At 52.9% G+C, this 15942-nt stretch overlaps 2 protein-coding genes across 4 annotated transcripts in view; one reads left to right on the top strand and one right to left on the bottom strand.

The window, feature by feature from the left end:
• The first annotated feature begins 1131 nt into the window (after window positions 1-1131).
• LOC116940997 (nicotinamide riboside kinase 2-like) lies at window positions 1132-5699 on the top strand. Its single transcript, XM_032951526.2, has 8 exons — window positions 1132-1354; window positions 2975-3065; window positions 3385-3433; window positions 4193-4376; window positions 4484-4555; window positions 4717-4823; window positions 5056-5160; window positions 5303-5699. The coding sequence occupies exons 1-8, from the start codon at window positions 1329-1331 to the stop codon at window positions 5311-5313; spliced, it is 645 nt and encodes a 214-aa protein (XP_032807417.1). The 5' UTR covers window positions 1132-1328; the 3' UTR covers window positions 5314-5699.
• Window positions 5700-6142: 443 nt separating this feature from the next.
• LOC116940949 (transient receptor potential cation channel subfamily M member 7-like) overlaps window positions 6143-15942 on the bottom strand; it is a 63203-nt gene continuing 53403 nt past the window's right edge. For 2 of the 3 annotated variants that reach the window (XM_032951374.2, XM_032951384.2), the window contains 12 exons: window positions 15627-15685; window positions 14126-14145; window positions 13392-13463; window positions 11948-11992; window positions 11555-11620; window positions 10734-10882; window positions 10029-10166; window positions 9818-9900; window positions 9357-9562; window positions 8938-8989; window positions 8631-8737; window positions 6143-7976 (listed from right to left, as the gene is read on the bottom strand). In XM_032951374.2, coding sequence (XP_032807265.1) covers window positions 7909-7976; window positions 8631-8737; window positions 8938-8989; window positions 9357-9562; window positions 9818-9900; window positions 10029-10166; window positions 10734-10882; window positions 11555-11620; window positions 11948-11992; window positions 13392-13463; window positions 14126-14145; window positions 15627-15685 — 1065 coding nt within the window. In that variant the 3' untranslated portion in view covers window positions 6143-7908. Of the gene's footprint in view, window positions 7977-8630; window positions 8738-8937; window positions 8990-9356; window positions 9563-9817; window positions 9901-10028; window positions 10167-10733; window positions 10883-11554; window positions 11621-11947; window positions 11993-12116; window positions 12260-13391; window positions 13464-14125; window positions 14146-15626; window positions 15686-15942 lie in introns of those variants that run through there. The other variant, XR_012941947.1, reaches the window with a different exon arrangement.

Below are 15942 nucleotides of genomic sequence, written 5' to 3'. Positions count from 1 at the left end.
GCAGAGGTGTTTCTACCCAGTGTGACCTTCCTGGATAAATACGTAATGATTGTTACATATTTAATTTATCAAAGATAATAATAAAATATAAAATTGCGTCAGAAGGCACTTGCACAGGGTAAACACTCAGCCACAGCTGACGCTATTTACTTGGATTTATCGTAAAAAAATGCTGTATTTTTCGTGAAATTCCATTCGAATCTTGTGCATGTCGGCAGCAACGTGGTTCAGGCGCACGATGCCAGTGTCGAGGTCTGCTGGCCACGACGAGAGGGCTTCAGCAGAGGGCGTTCAAGACATGTTTCTCACCCTCCTCTGTTATAGGGGCACAGGCTACAGTGGGTTTGCTGTAAAGTCCATAGTTTGGGTTGCATGGCCACAATATTTTTTTTCCATTTATCAAGTTGAAATAATTCAGCGGAACAAGGCTGTGTGAAACGTTTTTAAATTTACGTTCATGAAATAGAAATAATTCAGTGGAACAGGGCTGTGTTGAAGGGTCAACACAATCTTAAATCAACTCTCCAAAATGTCGAAAAAAAAAACGATTTCTAACATTCTACAAAAATATATCGAAGCGCAAGGCTGTTGCAGCAGGAACACCACTCAACCAAGAGGAAACTTACGTCTACTTTCCAGAATATAAACGTTAACCCAATCTATGGTGTCGACACCCATAAACGATGGTTGACAGAGGGACAAATCTTACTCGTTCACGGTGCCCGACAGTATATAATAGAGCACATGGGCGCATGTGCCCTTCATTTCCCGACACGAAGCAGGGTAAATGAGCGGGGACGTCTCTGCCAGTGCCCCTGAACTCATGAGCCAGCGTTCTTGACAGGGGCAATCCATTTGGAGAGGGTGTGTTGGCATTCGTCAAGAAGGCTTCCTTTAAAGGAAAAAAAAACACATGAAACAAATATTATAACAGGTAACGTTTCAGACAGTGTGCCTTCTTCACAGCACAACATGTGTGTTGTACAATATAGAAGGGCCATTGCCCGAAACGTCGCCCATGATGTATTTTTCCTTTTGACAGTGACAGCTTTGAGAGTCCACCACTGCGAGAGGCGGGCCCTCTTGACGTGACAGCCATCGCCCGAGCTCCTCCTCCTGTTCCTCCCCAAGACTCCGCCTCTTCCCTTTCGCTTCTTCTTCCTCCTCGTCCGTCAAGATGGAAAGGCTGAGCGACATGAGTAGCTAACCCGAACCCCCGATCCCATCCCAAAACCCAGCCGCACACCCGCGCGTCACACCATCACGCCACCGGCAGCTCCAGAAGCAACAACATCAGCAACGCCATCGGCAAGCCGCCCGGCTCGGACATGCAGATCATCATCGGCATCGGAGGGTAAACGGAGTCCCGGAACTCGGCCACGTGGCCCCGGGTCCAGCGGTCCCCGGTGCCCGCTCGTGGTGGCGTCTCGCCCGGGTGTCGCCGTGTGCCGGCACCGGCGTCTCGGGGGTTACTGGGGCGAGGGCGGCCGAGAGGGGGGTTCGAGGAGGGGGAGGAGGAGGTTTGCCTCGGGCAGTGCCGGCCACGTGGGGAGGAGGCCGAGGCCCAGGCGCATCGCGGCCACGTGGAGAGCAGTTGGGGCCGGGGAGAGAGACGGGAGAGAGTGCGCGATCTATGGGGGGGCGCTTGGGATAGAGAATTCGGGGGTCGAATGATGTGCACTGTGTTTTGACGTGACAAGTGGGTAGGCAGAGATGTTAGGGGGCAGGGAAAGGATGGGGGGTAGAGATTTTGGGGGGGGGGGGGGGTCTGGGAAAGGAATATTGTTGGAGATATATTATTTAATTGGGGGGGGGGGGGGGTGAAATGCAACGCATATGGGGCTGGCGGGCAGGAGAGAGGTTTATTGTGATGGGAGTTGTAGGAGGCGAGCGTATTTTGGGCACACGGGGGGAGAGCGGCGTATGGGTGGGGGGGGCTGGAATACTTTAATAGTTTTATTTGGGGGGGGTATATTAATTTGTGCCGGGCACAAGAGACTTTTGTGTTAAGAGTGTCACCTTGAGGTGCCGGTGGGGGGGGGGGGGGGCAGGGTGATTTTTGGGAGCGCAGATGGTGTCCTGGGTAGTGATTTGGGGGTCGTTTTGGGGGAGCGGGGTGCCAGGCTGGGTGTCAGGGTCTGACGAAGAGGGGAATACAGTCCAGGGAACTGCTGTGGGGGGCTGAGGGGAGTGGGGGGCGAGGCGGTGTCCAAGCCTTTTTGCTTGTCGGTATTCTGCAACAAAGGAATAATGGCTTTAACGTGTCCGACACTCCGACCTATATTTACACAGCACAGCTGGTTGTATATATATACACACACTATATTACATTTTAAGTCTGTACTCTTGCGTAATACACTGACATCCTACAACCTTGTGTCCGTTACTGACGCTGGCGTACCCCCCAAAACACGATATACAGGGTGCTTCAATGAACAAAGAACGAATAATACACGGTAACATGATAACCAATGTCATGTTAATAGCTTCAAAAAGTCAGTCTCCCACTTGTTCGCCATCGTTGTCAACGCGTGCCTGGGATCTTCTGCAGGGGGTATCCAGAGCCCGGAGGTGGCAGCACGTTTCTTGTGGCGTTGTTGCAAATTCTCAGAAGTGTTAACATGTTTTTGAAGCACCCTGTACATTAGACTGACGTTTCGGGCACGATGCCATCGTCAGAGCTGAGAAGGCAGAGGCGATCTCTCACATCGGCAGTGACAATAATCGCGGTGGTTTTATTTTTCGCTGCATCTGCACCACCACTGCAAATGCGGTCCCATTTATTTTTCAATTAATTGTAAAGAATTGTGGAGACTCGGTATCTTTTAAAAAAAAAGGCGAGAGCAACGTTTTAAACTATTATTATGGGCGATTGCACGTTGACTGGGTGGTCGGTGCTGGATGATGGCCGTGATGTTTTACGATGGCGATGATTGTGGTGGTTGTTGGTGGTGGTGGTGGTGCTTGTCCTCAGGGTGACGAATGGGGGCAAGACGACCGTCACGAACCGCATCATCAAGAACTTGCCCAACTGCTGCGTGGTATATCAGGACGACTTCTTCAAGGTGAACTGCACAAGGCACCTGCTGGGGCCGATCCCAGCGGTTAAAGTTCACCGAGAGAGCAGCGGGGGAGCGGCTAGGGACGTGCGGCGTCCCGGATGTTTGTTTTGCGATCATTCACGTTTATGGTGGTGGTGGGGAGGGGCAGTTGGGCAGTGTTCCATTTTTGACGGCCAGGGATGAGCCATCAAAGGCGAATCGCGGGATGGCCGAAGCGTTGGGTTGTCGCCGTGACGCGCGGCCCGGGAGGGCGGTGAAGCCGCGCGGCTGTCGGTGTCCTTCGCGATTTGACGATGTCTCCTTCCGTGACGTGTCCTTACAGCCCCAGGATCAGATCGAAGTTGGGGCCGATGGATTCAAACAGTACGATGGTGAGTGCAGCCGTCTGCAGCTGTCGCCGCCGCTGCAGCTGCCCCCTCCCCCCCAGTATACAGACGCACGCACAACCTCAAACGCTCCACAGGCACCCTTGTTGAGTGTTGTGACCAAATGTATGCAAAGTGAAGTGTGTTTCCATATTCCATGGGGCATTGGGGTGCGTCTGGTTACCATCGGCCAGCATTGGAAGTTACACATTCCCATGGCAGGGGCCATTCTATTCCACCCGAGAGATGATGGCTTGAGTCGACTTGTAATGGTGATAAGAGTACTGCTCTAACAGCATGGCAGTGGTGACACCGACTGCACCTTCTCGGCCTTCTGTTGAGGTTCTCGCCATCAGCAGGCATGTAACGGTGTCCCCTTTAAAAAGACATTCTTACGCACGTGATACATATGTTGAATCATGCTCGTGATAATGTACTAATCCCAATGTCACGTCAATTTTTTGGCCAAATGAATGCGACCCGCAAAAGTGAAACGGTACAGACGAGAAGAAAACAACAAATGGGACAAACAGATGAGACCATGCAGGCAGTCCATGAGAGACGGTACGAAGGAGACTGTACTGCCATAACAAATGAAACGTTAACAAGAGAAAAAATAATCGATGGTTGAATTATTTTGTGACAATTCATCGGGGTGGAGGGGGGGGGGAAGTGCGTGGAGTCTTAACGTGCCTCAAAACGGGTGAAGTGTCCGTCCCAACGCCGTGCTGCCCCCCCCCCCCCCCCGTGCTCCGCCTGCACCAGTGATCACAGCGCTGGACATGGAGGCCATGTTGAACACAGTGCACGCATGGCGCGACAACCCCGTCAAATTCGCACGCTCGCACGGCGTGCCGCTTGCTCCGTCAGCCGCCAACGGCCTCGGGCCCTGCCCCTCGTCCGATCTGCACATCCTGATCGTCGAGGGCTTCCTGCTGTACACCCACAAGTACGCGTGCGTGCGTGCGCGCACACGGCTATCCGGGCGACCGGTTACGCATGCACGTGTGATCTCCAGGAGTTGCGATCGTGAACGTTGCTTTTTTTCTCCCGCAGGCCTCTGATTGACGTTTTCGATCAAAGCTATTTCATCTCCGTGCCGTATGAAGAATGCAAGAAGAGACGAAGGTAAGGAATGCGGCCGGCATTGTGGACACTTGATAACCTGGCAGACGTCAACTTAAACCCCGAACGAGGAGACGAGCGGCCTTTGAGCCACGTGGAGTGTGTGTGGCGTGAAGCGTGAGAACTCCCCCACGTGTGTTCCTCTGCCCCCCCGTGCCCTGTAGCCAAAGGAACTACACGGTGCCCGACCCACCGGGCTTGTTTGATGGACACGTGTGGCCCATGTACCTGAAACACCGCAAGCAGATGGAAGAGCTCAACCTTGACGTCGGTACGGTCCTGCAGCGAGCGGCGAAGAGATGAAATTTGGGACACTTCGAAAAAACTAAACCTTTCGTCATCTAGCCTCATTTGTGTCAATAAATGCTTTTGTAACTTTGCGTTGCATATTTTGTATATAAACAGATGACCTTCATAACAAGACGAGAGCCATTTTACTCGTTGAATTATTCCAGTTCCAACAGATGGTTCCATGCCTCCCACGTTCTGGTGCTCGCGCGCAGTGCACGTGGACGGGACTCTGTCGAAGAACGACGTGTTCGACGCGGTGTACGAGGGCATCAAGGAGAAGCTGGCGGAGTACATCAACGCGTGCCCTGTGATCGTAGGTTCGGAAAAACTGCGTTTACTTCCTCTACGGCTCCATTGCCTGTGCGGCTATCGTTCGGTGCTCGCCTGTTACAGGGAGGGCCAACCGGTGACTGTCTTTGACAAGTGGCTAACCTGTTCCCTTGCTTTTTGTCCTGGCAGATATCATCTGAAAGAAATCCTCAAGCTTTGAGAAATGACGACGGTTTTGCATCAACAAATACGAGTTGTTTTTTTCCATTATGGGATGTCAATTTACACCAGGTTGTCTGGGAGCTATGTGTCTTTTTTAAGTTAAAAGCCGTCGGGATTTATTTTTTTTGCACCGGTTGAGTGACTTTTTTTTAACATCATGTTTTAATCTTGCGGAATAGCAAACCTGGAGGGCGTGACCCATGAGAGTACAGCAGAAGGATGTTGTACGAGAGTGATACCTGGTTTAAAAGAAGGAAGCCGTATCATGGTATGTAGCCCAAGTATGAAAACATTCTTTAAAATTGCAACTAAATAAGAAGACAGCTCTGCTGGTGGCAGATAAATAAAAAGTCCCAGTCTGAAATATTGCTTGGTGGCGTTTTTTTTGTTTGCGTGCAACTGCCAAACCAACCGCGGGAAAAACACAAGCTCGTCAAATTCTCGGTGGCTGCGGCACGATGGCAATGGATGGCCTGACAAGAATTGCAAAGCTCCCGAAAGGATGAGGTGGTAGCGTCGTGGTGCAGCACTTTGCCGTAAGGCCAGCGCTGCGCACCGGAACGGTTGGGGTTGCGTCGCAGCGTCAGCCGCGCGAGGGTGGCATTTCTGCGCTATGAATAGCAGGCGCCGCACACCATCTGCATCTCCCAATATAGGCACCCCCACGTGTCGAGGCGTTTCCCCAAATACACAACACCACTGTCCAATGGTCACGCGCGTCTGCGCTTTAGGGACAGTCAGTTTTAACCGAGAAGGGGGGGGGGGAATTTATGGACTGCAGGAAGCACACATTAAATAAGACGAGTATCTATTCATAATAGATTTTATTTGATTAATAAAATAATAAAATCTTGCATATTCATTATTTTGGGGGGTTGATGTACAGCTATCACTCGTGACGCAGTGCGTCGCCTCGTGGCGGAGGGGCCCGGATCTGGCTAACGAATAGGAAGCCGAGTGCCGTGCTGGCAAAAAATCATAATCTTTGGATTAAACATAAAATACACCTGCGTACAAGTACCCAAAGCCCTTTGAAGTCCGAGACAAGACAAACTACAAAAAAATCATTTACTCAAGCACCTTTACAAATGCTTCCTTCCGTGTACATATTTGAAGATACCATTGACTTTGGAAGTGCCAACTGCCTCCTGATAAGCAAATCGGCAGATTCATTGCAACTGTTCCTTTCATAAAAGAAACTAGAGACATACGGGCAGCAGTGTGGACATTTACATTAAGGACATTAACGACACCAGTTACTTTAAAAAATATATTTGTTCATAAAGACCGTCGTCGTGTTGTAGCGTGGTGGTTCCGCTTCATGTTAGCAGCTTGAGTTTTGTCTGGACAAGTGGGATCTTTCGTCAAGTATATAGCAACACGTCCCTCTCTCGCAATCGAAATAGAGTGGACCCGTTGGGTGCGTCGACACCTTTGCTAATCGGTGGCAACTCCCGCATAAATACGAAGAACAAAGCTACAAAAATAAAGTCGCTTGTGCAAACGGACAGCGCGCTCGGTATCGAGGTCGCAAGGGCGCGATTCGCTCTCCGCGAGCAGGGGGAGGCGTTTCGGACGGCACTGGATGCTCGGGCTCGGCGCAAGAGGATCCAAGTGACGCGAGCAAGTGCGCGGGACTGTCAGTGGAGAGCGACTCCGCGAGACGCTGCGCATCACGCGGCGATAACGAAACGTGCCAGAGAGATGTGCGCAGCACATTCTCGTACGCGAGCAGAACACATGCCAATACATCCGGTTAACTGAAACCCTGCCAGCGGTGGCTCCGAACCAGTCCCACCGACACAATCCGAAGGCAGCATTTTTAACGACCCCTCTCGCGTCGGGACTCAATTTTGTGCCTCGCTTCTCGCCACGATAAAAGCAGTGGAGCCCCGTGCCCAGCAGCTGGGATGACTCCAACTGCACGGGAGCCCTTTCGATTTGGTTCACATGATTAAGCGCGCACAACATTCGACTAAGCACAACCGCACTCGAGGAAACCTGTGATTGCGACATGCAGAGTACTTCACACGGCGACACGCACGATTCAAAAATATAAATACACGTCTTCGTCGTCACACACTCGAATTGCGTTATAGCTTGCGGGCGAGACAATGGCGGAGACTGGCCAGTGGGTGAAAGCGCCGCCAGGAATGTACCGTCGCAATGAATGTACCTCTGTAACGTACCATATGGAAGTTCGTGCAAGTGCCCGTGACGCGCGGTGCGGCCAGAACAAGGATGGCGGCGCTCTATCTACAGTGGACCGGTTTCTCCCAGCTGCCCCCTTCCCCGCCGCAAACCCCTCGTCCCGATTTATTGCTGCTATTTTGCTCCCTTACGATTCCACCTTCCTCGCTACCGCAGCGCCGGCTCGAGCTTGTGCAGCTGCTGGAGCCCTCGCTGCGTGTACCTTTACCGCCGGTAGCACTGTGGAATCGTGTGCCGAACCCAGAACAAAGTGACCAAACGAGAACACTTTCAGCCAGACACGCGGCGTAGCCTGCAAGCAGACTCGGCGTTCGCACATTGTTGGCCCACGCGCCTCCCTGCGTAGTCCACGTCGCCCGTCTTCACGCGTCAGAGGAGGCTGCCTGGGAGACGCCAATGTTGGACGGAGTATATTCGTTGCGCTTCAAGTCTGCACGCAACAGTAGAAGCATAACGGGCACACGCATGAAGGCAGCTCCGATAACACGAACGGCATTGCGTTGCCGCTTTCTTTTTGGCATGTTACGATTTACCCCCCAGAGGTCTGGTGAGATGCCATGACTCAGGCTGGCAATTCCAATTGATAATGGATTTTAAATGTTATTTTTTGTATTGCATCTCGATTGTGCCGAATCATTCATACAAATTCGAGTGTTCCATCAGCTTCTATAGAACAGGACATCATAGCAAGCATGGTATTGCTAAATGCATTGAGATAAGGAACAAAGTCAACACATTTGTCAATTACAGGAAAATAATATAGGTGATGTGTCGGGAAATTGCCCTTCTTCATAGCACGTAGAGGGTCAGAGAGGTAAGATCCTAAGGGTTTTGTGTGTGCATGTCGGTATGCATATTTATAATTACACACATAACCAAAACTAATTTCACCAACTCTACCAGTGTGCATTATTTTAAATGTATAGATACCACTTTGCATTAAAATAGCAATCAGGTTGCAATACGCAGTTGACCTGATCCGTGTGTATTTTAACGAAGGGCGGCACCACCAGCGTGCACGACGCCACCCAGACGTGCGGTGCGTGCGGCGCGTGCGGTGCGTGAGTGAGTATCGGCGGCTGACCGGGCAGCTTGAGCTTCCGACAACACGAGTTGCAGTGGTGTTTGACGCGGAAGTTCTTGATGGCGTCCTCGCCAAGGTTCGCCGGTCCAAACACCATGTCGTGGGACCTGACCCAAGGGGCGGCCGCACGTTCACGTGAGTCACGCAACAGAACACGACCCCCAGCTCTCGCGCGGAGTTACGGCAGCGTCGTTAAACTTTAAGACCAACCATAATGTCGGTTGGCATCTTCACATCGACGCTTACAGCGCCTGGCACCGGAGTTGCATTTGTATTTTGTAATTTACAAATCATGAGCAAACATTACCTCTTCTCTCCAGCCTTGATAACAGAAGGGTCGGTCAAAATCTCCCCCACACCTGAAAAACAACCACAGTAGTCAGCATAGTACCATGTGCGTATCAAGTGTAGGCACCATGTCACGTTTTTCCAGCCATTGAAGGCTCAAGCAGAGCGAAAACCAATTTTTGGTGATTACAGGTAGCATAAGGTAGAAACGGTTACCTTTTCCCAAAATGCATTGTGAGAAACTGCCTTCAAGCACTCACGAGTGTGTACCGCCACTGCGGGTGCACGTTTTGTGCACGTGGGGCACGTTAGGAATTGTGCACACCGCCGCATTGCCGGGATTCGTCGCTTCGCTTTGCAACTCCGATTACTATTGAGGATGGCGCGTTGCAAATAACGCAACGACCAGCAAGACGGATGGACACGCGCGGAAGTTACCCTGCAGATCGAGGACGAGCAGCTCGCCGCGGGTGTACTCGTACGTCCAGTGCGAGAAGGCGAGCAGGCTCTCCTCTAGAAGGTTGGCCGCCTGGCCCTCTTCACCCGTGTTGTTGTTGAACTTGCGGAACTCGCCGTTCACAAACTCCTCGATGGCGAACCACTGGCCCGCCGCGTGGCAGTACAGCAAAAACACCTCCAGGAACCTGCGCGCAGGAGGAGGTGGTCGCACGGGAAGGTCGCTTACGCTCGTGGGGCTTCGACGTCGATCGTAACCGCACGCATGAATGCAAACTTGGGGCTGGCGAGCGAGCGAACGCGCAGGTCCACGCGAACTGGGAGGGTACGTGCGAATAGGAGCAACAGACGCGTGCTCATTAAAGTGGTCTTTGTTGGTTTACTTTTCAAAAGTGAAAACTTCAAAACCGGGCGAAACGGACACGGGAGTGAAGCGCTCTGACCTGGGCGAATACGGGATCGACTTCGGCTTCATCATGTTGAAAGTGAAGAGGAGCTTCTGCGCGGCTCGCTGCTGCTGGATCTCCTGCGTCGCAAGGACACGCGGCACAAGGGACACAAGCGCGCTTGCACGAGCCGCCACTGCCGCCAGGGAGTGGGGTGAGGGAGGACCGAACCGTGCGCGTGCGTGTGTGCAAGCACACCTGACCTCACCCTGAGACAAAGATGCAGAATGGTGTCCTCGCGGTAGACGGCCTGCCACGTCTTCACGACGTCCGGTAGGAAGGACTTCAGGATGTAGATCTGGCCCTGCCGCAGGATGCCTCCCTCCTCCGCCCACGTGCACAGCACCTTCATGGGAGGGAGGGAGGGAGGGAGGCAGGGAGGCAGGGAGGCAGGGAGGCAGGGAGGCAGCAGCAGGGGTGGGTGAGGAAGGCGATTACAACATCAACCTCAACGCCAACACCGCCAGCATCACCACCACCCCAACCACCACCGCCGCCACCACAACCGTCACCACCACAACCACCACCGCCGCCACCACCACCACCACCTTCACCACTACAAACACCACTGCTGCAGCCACCGCCGCCACTGTGGTTCCTTGCGTTTTTTTTATTACAATGCTCAACCCTACTCGCATGACCATTCATCGCTTTATCAAGTTTACAAGACAGACCAAACAAGGCAGAACATTTGAAACAGGAAAGAATCCATTCTCTCGTTCCGTGAATTGTGATAATTTATGGATCATGGAACTTTAATTCCAGGACGGGTACAAAAACCTCAGGTCTCTCTCCCGGTGCAAGAATAAACCTCACAGGGCCCCAACTTGGTTGAGCAATCAAGAATTAACTACAATAAAAGTCAGGGCTGGTAGTTGTGGAGGGGGTGTCGGCAGTTCAAGGGATCGGCTACCTTCATGGCCTTGCGCAGGCCGCCTCCCATCTCCTCGGTGGAGAGGAACTCGAGGCGCGAGCTACTGCCACGCTGGGACCACGAGGACATGCTGTTGCTCATGTTGCCCGGGGAGCTCTCCTCCAGCCGGTACACCGTCACCAGGTCGCCTGTGCCACAGCAAGCAATGGCACCAGGCATTCGCGATACGCACGGACGCACTCGTGCACACACACGGACCCATTTACACATACACACTAATACACACAGAGCCACTCGCACACACACGTGCATTCATCTACACACATGGATCCACTCACACACCCATTTACAAACGCACATGGAGTCACTCGTACACATCCACAGACCCACTTACACATACATGGAACCACACACACAGACCCATTACACAGACGCACACAAAACACAGACCACTTGACGCACAGAGACCCATTTATACACACATGGACCCATTCACATGGACACAAATTCACGTGTGGTTCTACTCATACGTTTATATTCAAGTAAACTATCTTGAATTGAAGCTTTCGTAACTGCAGGAATCCATACTCTTTGGTTCTTTTGGTAAAGTTACGTAGGTAGAAAAATAATAGATCACGACGTTTCGATCGCAACACAAGCAACCATCATCAGGTGGGACAAACAGCAGGAGAACTGCTGTTCTCCTGCTGTTTGTCGAAGGAACCAAAGAGTATGGATTCAAGTTAACAGTTTCAAGAGAGGTAAGGTCCGAAACCAATATGATGGAGAATTAACATGAAATGTAATCTGTTCGTGGTATGGACAGCTGGGCAGTGTTTGCATGCATACTCATAACATACCTCTGTGCTGAATCGGCGCAAAGGGGATGGTCTGAGCAAGCCTCATCAAGTTGTTCCTTTCCATTGCTGGTACAAACAAAAACACACACACGCTCGTGGTTACCACATCACTCATGGGCAGGGCCCGTGCATGTGACACATCCCGGACAAACAAAGTAACGGGGGGGGACGTGGCCACCCTTCCACCAATCCTAGGTGGTGGCTCCCATTGTAAATGCCTGGTGACATGCACACAATCCACCAGACGGAGTTTCCAATACAGATTTATACTTCCCTTCAAAGAACCACAGACGCCGTTGTAACTTAAAAAGGAATACGGGATTCCACAAAGCAAATCAATTCAAACGACAAAGATCCGATCATCGTGGCGCGTGTAAGGAAAGCATGGTTCACCCGAGTAGCTGCTGTCCAGTGACGACTTGTATGGGGAGACGATGCCTACAAACGGTGAAGGAGACACGAGACAAACAGGCGACATTCACGCACAATAAAGCACCGCGAACTACCGCACTGTCACACAGGCCGTCGCCACGCCAGTCGGCCTAGCGGTCAGATCGCTCACCGACGAGCCCCTCCGTGCGGAGTTGGCAGTTCCAATTCCCGTAACAGGCGCACGGCGATTTCGGTGAGGAATCCCCGAGATGTATCGTGGATGTCAGAGCGTTCATCTGCGGCTTCGTTTGCGCGAGCGGGCCAACGCGGGGCCTGTGTCACAGTCCAAGTTAGAAACCTGTTCTCCGTCCTGTGGAGGCAACGGTTTGCAGGACGGAGTTGTCAAGTGCTGGGCCCCTCGTCCCCTTGGGCAGAAGCCCAGTGAGCGTGCACGTGGGAAGGCAGTCCATGGCGCTCGTGAAATACGACCTGGCTGGCAACGTTTTGCCAATGTCATGACGTAAAAAAAAGACATCCACATCTTTTACAACGAAAGCACAGCCCCACGTGATGATGCGGCCTCCCCTTTACTGCTGCACATCGGGTTATGTCAGACCGGGTCTGCGTTGCCACCGTCACTACCGCCTCCATCTTTCCCATTGGAAACAACGAGGGCAATTCATTCGTCGGCGTTCAGTCTTTGATCGGTGGGGAATTTCCTGCATTTAGCTTCCACGTTGATGCCAGGAGGCGCATTGGGCCGAGTTCCCGTGTCTGTGCCGAGGCAATTCCTGCCAGTCTTTAGTGGACAACTCTCAAGCGTCGGTGGGAAAATCACAGCGATTGTATGCTTACTGATTCTGCCCAGGATTTCCTGACAGAAAATCTGTAAAACGTAGGTTTTTTTTACTAAAAACAAGAATGAGACCCAGAATTGCTCAGTAGTTGTTTTCCAAATACTTTTGTTTGAGGATAAGCACAGTTTATCGATTGAAAAGTTTTTCAACAGAATCGATAGGAGAGATAATTTACATGTCCTTTCAAAAAAACCCTAAAAAATCCACATCCAACTCATGACCAGCATATAAATGAGCTCCATGTGACAGACAGCCAATCACAGACAGCTCCCAAATCAAGGTCCTACGGTTAAAACGACACGCACATCGATGTCCGCCAATGCCAGTACGCTGTTACGTATGGCAAGTTGCTCACGTGGATGAAAATAGGGCTATTTTTGGTGATTAGTCCTACTTGAAAAATGAACACTGGGTGACGTGCCACTGATGAAGAACAGCTGCTGTGTAACTTGAAGAGCAGTTGCATGGTGCCTCGTGAATTGTGTAGAACACAAAACGGCCCGAACCTTGAAACTCCAAGCTGGACATGTCCCCGCATGTCCGACCGTTAGCAGGAGGGGCTACTCACGCACCCCCTCCCCCGCACCGCCCCCCAACCCCTCCTTTACCTTCCAACTTGCGGGGGCGGCTGAGCTCACGCGACACCGACTGAATGCCGCTCTGCAGGCTCTCGCAAATCGCTGGGGAGTAGATATGCAGCGGCAGCAGCGGCGGCAGTCACCACAGATTTACTCCTGGCGTTGAACCCCGCCGGCCCGCGGGGGGGCGGCACGACGCACGGAGTTTGTCTCATTCGGCTCACGGCCACAGGGATTTCTATTGCTTCAAAGCGGCCGGCCAATTATATTTTATCCGTCATCAAAAGCATCTTAGCTGCGCTCATCGGGCACGAGAGGGGAACGATTTGACCTGACATCAGCACGCGTGTTTCTAAATTTAGAGCGACCAGTAACTCAGGTCAATGCAAGGGCCGTTTTTCGTGAAGACAAGCGATCTGTACGTTCATGTGCGGTTACCGACTGCAGGTATGTGAACCCACTAATTGGCCCGAGGTTAGGAGAATGTTCCCCACCCGTGATTTGCATGCACTGTCGCGCCACGCACGTCAAGGCGCTTGTTGCCTTACAGAGTGCAGCGAGAGAATCAAGGGCTGATAACTCGTGACCTATAACGTATCACAAACGAATGTCACACTTTCACTTGCATGGAAATATGATTGACTGATACAATAATATTGTATATATGTTTTCATGCATACATATTATACATTGCAGATCACAATGAGATGTATCATGGTGATATGCTCGACACTGTTGATATAGTGTACTACGGTAAAACACACCTGCTTTGGAGGCACTTAGTCTGGAAATGAAACAGAACACAAACCCTCAATTAGCAATGCTCCGGCCTACTCAACACGATCAAGAAACTCGCTGCAGCTGTCACATGCTACACTTTGTTGACGGGGTGATTGCACCAACTACCCAGGAACGAGTCTGCTCTCTGGACAGGAGGCAAGGATCTTCACGACGCCACGCGAAAAGTTCGTTTACTCTGCGATTGAAATCGCTTCTCAAACCAGGCAAAAATTGGATGTCAGAAAATTAGTCGAGGTGTCTCTTCTTGCTTGAACGAGCATGGAGTGGCGCTCATCTCTGTTGCCAGTTGTCTGCAAGTTGCCGAAATTCCACATTTCCCTGGCTAGAGCCAGTCTCTTATTACCAGGGCCTGAAGTTGGGTTCCTAGAAAGTGGCACTCATCCTCTTCGCACTGTGAGGTCGGCGACCCTCGACCGGAATGAGAAAAAAAACGGCGTTCTCATTGCGAGCCGAGTGTTATGACCACGGCACAATCCGTCCGGATAAACTCCGCTCAAATCGAGCATGACCCTACTTGTTCATCGTTGTAGTTTGCTCTTATGTTTAGGGCTTAGGTAACCCTAACTCTAGAAGGTCTGTCACTTCCAGTCGGGTCCCTTACATGTAAACCCACTCTGCTTGAGCACGTGCTGCTCAGCCAGCCTTTCAAACACTCCCCCCTCCACACCCATCCCTCGTCCTCCTTCTCGTCTCGACGCTATTTATTTTAAAGTCAGTTCCACCCCCTGATTGGGGGGTGAAGGGAGGGCGTGCGAGAGGAGGGGGAGCGTGCGAGGGGTGGGTGCGAGGGGAGGGGGAGCGTGCGAGGGGCAAGGGGAGCATGCGAGGGGAGGGGGAGCGTGCGAGGGGAGCGTGTGAGGGGAGCGTGCGAGGGGAGGGGGAGCGTGCGAGGGGCAAGGGGAGCGTGCGTGGGGCGTGGGGAGCGTGCGAGGGGATCGTGCGAGGGGAGCGTGCGAGGGGAGCGTGTGAGGGGAGTGTGTGAGGGGAGTGTGTGAGGGGAGTGTGCGAGGGGAGCGTGCGAGGGGAGCGTGCGAGGGGAGTGTGTGAGGGGAGTGTGCGAGGGGAGCGTGCGAGGCGAGGGGAGCGTGCGAGGGGAGCGTGCGAGGGGAGCGTGTGAGGGGAGCGTGCGAGGGGAGCGTGCGAGGGGAGCGTGCGAGGGGAGCGTGCGAGGGGAGCGTGTGAGGGGAGCGTGCGAGGGGAGCGTGCGAGGGGAGCGTGCGAGGGGAGCGTGCGAGGGGAGCGTGCGAGGGGAGCGTGCGAGGGGAGGGGGAGCGTGCGAGGGGCAAGGGGAGCGTGCGTGGGGCGTGGGGAGCGTGCGAGGGGATCGTGCGAGGGGAGCGTGCGAGGGGAGCGTGTGAGGGGAGCGTGCGAGGGGAGCGTGCGAGGGGAGCGTGCGAGGGGAGGGGGAGCGTGCGAGCGGAGCGTGCGAGGGGAGGGGGAGCGTGTAAAGGTGCGAGGCCATACCCGGTCACTGGCCCCTCCGCCTGTGGTCTGGTCGCCGCCTCCGAGTCGTCCTGCCACTCCTGGGTGACACACGAACACCACCGTGCCGTCACTCACACCATCACTAACTCGACTGCACCATCACCAACATCATAGCTGGTCTGTGCGGGCTGGTGTGGAGGTAAAGACGTGGGAGCACAGAAGTACACCGCAACAGTGGGATTTTGCTACACTGCCCTCTACTGTCTGCCGTGCAGCCCGGCAGTCTAAAACATGGCGGTTACAACGCACGGTGGTCGCCCGTCCACGCACTAACCAGGCTCAAACTCGCTTAGCT

Source organism: Petromyzon marinus, chromosome 1 (assembly GCF_048934315.1).
Source record: "Petromyzon marinus isolate PM22_M1 ecotype Great Lakes invasive population chromosome 1, UKy_Petmar_22M1.pri1.0, whole genome shotgun sequence".
In the NCBI taxonomy this organism is placed as follows: domain Eukaryota; kingdom Metazoa; phylum Chordata; class Hyperoartia; order Petromyzontiformes; family Petromyzontidae; genus Petromyzon; species Petromyzon marinus.
Note: the sequence above shows the minus strand (reverse complement) of the source record. Positions and strands in the feature narration are given on the sequence as shown.

What these genes read in the sequence shown, in the direction of transcription:
- LOC116940997 (XM_032951526.2), top strand. Translation starts at nt 1,329, where the DNA reads ATGCAGATCATCATCGGCATCGGAGG. An exon ending in ATCAGGACGACTTCTTCAAG is followed by an intron (nt 3,066 to 3,384) that starts GTGAACTGCACA and finishes GTGTCCTTACAG; the next exon opens with CCCCAGGATCAGATCGAAGT. An exon ending in TTCCTGCTGTACACCCACAA is followed by an intron (nt 4,377 to 4,483) that starts GTACGCGTGCGT and finishes TTTCTCCCGCAG; the next exon opens with GCCTCTGATTGACGTTTTCG.